Here is a 3,761-nt window from a genome sequence, read left to right on the forward strand (position 1 = left end):
CTTGGAAAAGATCGTGGAGCAGTTTAGGACGTTGATGTCATTGTTGGATCCAGGCATACCAAAAAAAGAGTGCCAAATCCAGAGATCATGGGTAGTCACTGCTTCAAGTATCACATTGCAGCCTTTTTTGTGACCCTTGTACATTCCCTGCCACGAAAACGGACAGTTCTTCCATTTCCAATGCATGCAGTCAATGCTTCCAAGCATCCTGGAAAACCCCTAGCTTCATTTGTTGCAAGGATCCTCTGAGTGTCTTCGACAGTGGGCGATCTCAAGTAAAAGTCCCCGAACACTGCTATGATGGCCCTGCAGAACCAGTAGAAACAATCAAGGGCCATGGACTCCGCCATCCGAAGATACTCATCTGCACCATCGCCGGGAGCTCCATACGCCAGCATCCTCATAGCCACTGTGCACTTCTGAAGTGACGAAAATCCAACCAAGCCGGTGCAATCCGCCTTGCATCTGAAATAGGGGTCAAAGTCTCGGATGGCATACACAATTTGCAGAAATAGCTTTCTGCTCATCCTGAAACGACGCCTGAAAACAGTCTCACCGTGCAATGGATTGTCGGCGAAGTAGTCGGCGTACAACATGCAGTAGCCATCCATTCGCTGTCTCGGCTTGCACTTCCGGCGACCTGGTGCCAACCCACCACGTCGACCAGTTGCCACCCCGGCGTACATGCTTGATAAGCAACCGAGGATCATCATGTGTTCCTTGTCTTGTGCGGAGGCTGCCATCTCTTCTCGCATAAGCTCGACGAACATCTGCTCCTCCTCTTCGTCCGAGTTCATGGCCGGCGAGGCAAATGGACGAACACCTGACGGGCGTGATCGAGGCTAGCCGAGACGCGAAGGACGAGGAGTAGGCCGTCGTCGAAAAACAGGCAGGCGGAGGCGCAGGCAGATAGGCCGTCGTCGAAAGACGACAGAATATAGGCAGGTGGGAAGGAGGGACGTCGGAATCTGGGCAACAAACCGGCGGGGTGGTGCCGGCGGCGAGAGAGATACGAGGGGTGGGGGGATTTTGAGCGAGGTAGTGGTGGGGTTCGTGTGTCCAGTCGCTGACAGATCGGGCCCTTCCCCGCTTTTCACTCGTTCGGAGTCCCCGATAGCTCCCCGGCGGACCGGGGATGGCGTGGGCTCGCTGGATGGATGAAGGGCCAAATCCGGACGAAAACGAGGAAATGGGGGCGCGACTGGACCGAATTTCGCCGTCTGGATGGGAAAAAGTTGCTCGGGAGCCTCATCGGGGAGACGAGTGGAGATGCTCTAACGTCATGAATAAGGGGAGAGGAGGCGTCCGGAAGAGAACGAAAGGATGGCTGTGCCGAACTATTTTATTATATCCATTAATTTCTCAAAGAAACGACACCAATCTCGCGGTTGCATCACCGCGTTACCGTGTTTTTCCCCCACATTTTTTTTAGGGCAGTCTTTCCCCCGACATTGTCGCGTCTCTAGTACAGAGCAGAGGATTAGCAGCCCATTTAACAGCTTGTTGGCCCAGTTGATGAGAGGACACCCAGGGCGATCCTGGGAGTAGCAGCCCAGCCATGTTGGCCTGACGGTAAAGGGCTAGGTAACGGGTGAAAAGGCCTTTGCGCGGGAGGTGAAACGACCAAGCAATCTGATGCGTTAATTCGAGGATCCGACGGTGTACAAGATCAAATCACTGTGGGCGGCCGTAGCTGGTTACGTTATACTGATAACTAATTACATAGTGTAGGTGAACAATGTCTCGTCCCCCTTAATTTGTTCAAATCCTGGCCCCGCTCCTGGGGGTTATTAGCATTCACTCTCTCATCCAAGTTTCTGAACTTGGAACAGCCACACGGAACCAAATCGTCCGGAAAGAGATCATGACCTGATATGATGCAAGCCCACAGAGAGGCCGGAGGGTAGTAGCATACGAAGCTGGAAAGTTAATGCTGGACACCTAGCTCTTACCACCAGTCGAACACCAAACACTAACAGCACCTCATCATAGACATTCTCATTAACCAAGATCGTGCATTGTGGCCCAGCATGCAAGCATGGACTACACTAGACACATAGGTTGCCCATGCATCTTGAAAGATGAAGAGCCCCACGTACTGAAGACGTGATTGCCTTTCGGTTTCAGGACCAAGGGCGATGCATCGACCTGTCACGCTGGATTGATGCTGATCGATAGCTACTTGTTCTTGCTGCATGTAGGAAATTAATTAAAAGTTAAGTACATTACACTCTACTAGCTAGGGTTAGAAGTTTCTTGTACTGCAGTTAGGACACCCCTATGTTTCAGTTACGGAACAACTTTCCCTAAGCAAAATAAACCTGATTTCAGATGACTTTGCTTGCCACTCTTGGGGCACTAGCTCACAATTAAATGTTGATATTGTGGTGTGAATGTGATCCCTCATACTGTATTCAACAGATGATGGATGGCCAATACTAGGTTCGATCGATCACCAGTTAGTAAAAATTGGCATTGCCAGAAACATATAAATTTCAACTACAGTAACTTGCAACGTCAATTCGATCACCATGTGACATGGTACAAAATTACTTGTCTACCATGCATGGAGATAGATACACATTCAACTTGCTAAAATTATACTCTCTCTATATATGGTCCAGTATATCGTGGAACGTACCTCTGATCTGAGGGTATCCAAATCCGAATTCCAAAACGAGTAGGAAAATGAAGTATATATATGCATGAGATGAATTACTCGTCTTTAATTACTTTGCTCATTTCATCCTCACTAGGAAAATGCTCAGCTCCGGCGCGCTGCTGTCGTCGCCGCCCCTACTGTCGGAGGGGACGCCGCCCTCGTGGGGGTTGATCATGTAGAACGCCTCCGAATCCTTGGAGCCGACGACGCGCTCGACTCGTGCGCGCACGTACGTGAGCTCCCCGTCCGGGCCCGCGGGCACGCCGCCCTCCTGCTCGGGCGCGGCCGGCAGCACGCCAGCACCCATGGACACGCCGCGCAGCAGGCGCATCACGTGGCGCTCGTCGTCGGAGGCCTCCTTCCGGCGGATGGAGTAGCCGGCCTTGCGTCCGTTGCAGAACACGGCCCAGACGTACTCCTCCACGAGCCGGCGTCGCGCGCTGCGGGTGTCGCTCTCCAGCGCCAGCTTCACCACCCCGGACGCGATCTCCTTGTGCAGCGCGCTCGTCAGCATGGGCAGCTCGATGAGGAACACCGGCGGCGCGCGGGTGTCCTCGTGGATGGCCAGGCTCACGCGGCCGCGGCGGTGCCCGAACAGCGTCACCGTGGTGGCATGGTCGGCGAGGAGCGCCCGGTTGTGCTTGCCGAGAAGCGCCACCATCTTGCACCCGGACGAGAGCATCGGCATGAGCTTGAACATCTTGAAGATCCCTCCATGGCCACCCCCTGATCCTCCTTTGCCGCCGCCGCCGCCAGCGCTGTCCGCGATCTTCGACCGGCGCCCGTTGGTGGACGGCCGGAGCAGCGACCGGAGACTGGGGCCGTCGATGAAAGACGGCATTGACGAGTGAGGTAGAGCCTAGCTCGCCGTACTTGCCAAGTTGGTGCAGTGATGCTTTTCTCTTAAGCAAAGGGGCTTCGCTTCTCATGTGAATATATAGCCAGCCATAGTGTCGAGGGAACCGGAGCTTGAAGAGGTTGGATGGTCGTTATTGCGATGTGCATCGTGGGGGAGCCTGATCGAACTCGTCGTTTGCCTGTGTTTTAGAGCTCAGTCCCCCGGATTTTTCTTTCCTACCGGTCGAGTGATTTTTTATTT

At 53.6% G+C, this 3,761-nt stretch overlaps 1 protein-coding gene across 1 annotated transcript; it reads right to left on the reverse strand.

Moving 5' to 3' along the window:
• Positions 1-2,489: 2,489 nt before the first annotated feature.
• On the reverse strand, positions 2,490-3,555 carry LOC124657761 (protein MIZU-KUSSEI 1-like). The gene has a single exon (XM_047196273.1). The coding sequence runs from the start codon at positions 3,501-3,503 to the stop codon at positions 2,739-2,741; it is 765 nt and encodes a 254-aa protein (XP_047052229.1). The 5' UTR covers positions 3,504-3,555; the 3' UTR covers positions 2,490-2,738.
• Positions 3,556-3,761: the final 206 nt, after the last annotated feature.

Source organism: Lolium rigidum, chromosome 5 (genome assembly GCF_022539505.1).
Source record: "Lolium rigidum isolate FL_2022 chromosome 5, APGP_CSIRO_Lrig_0.1, whole genome shotgun sequence".
Lineage (NCBI taxonomy): Eukaryota > Viridiplantae > Streptophyta > Magnoliopsida > Poales > Poaceae > Lolium > Lolium rigidum.

Bases quoted from the DNA above. Each gene is read 5' to 3' on its own strand.
- LOC124657761 (XM_047196273.1), bottom strand. From the start codon at position 3,503: ATGCCGTCTTTCATCGACGGCCCCAGTCTCCGGTCGCTGCTCCGGCCG.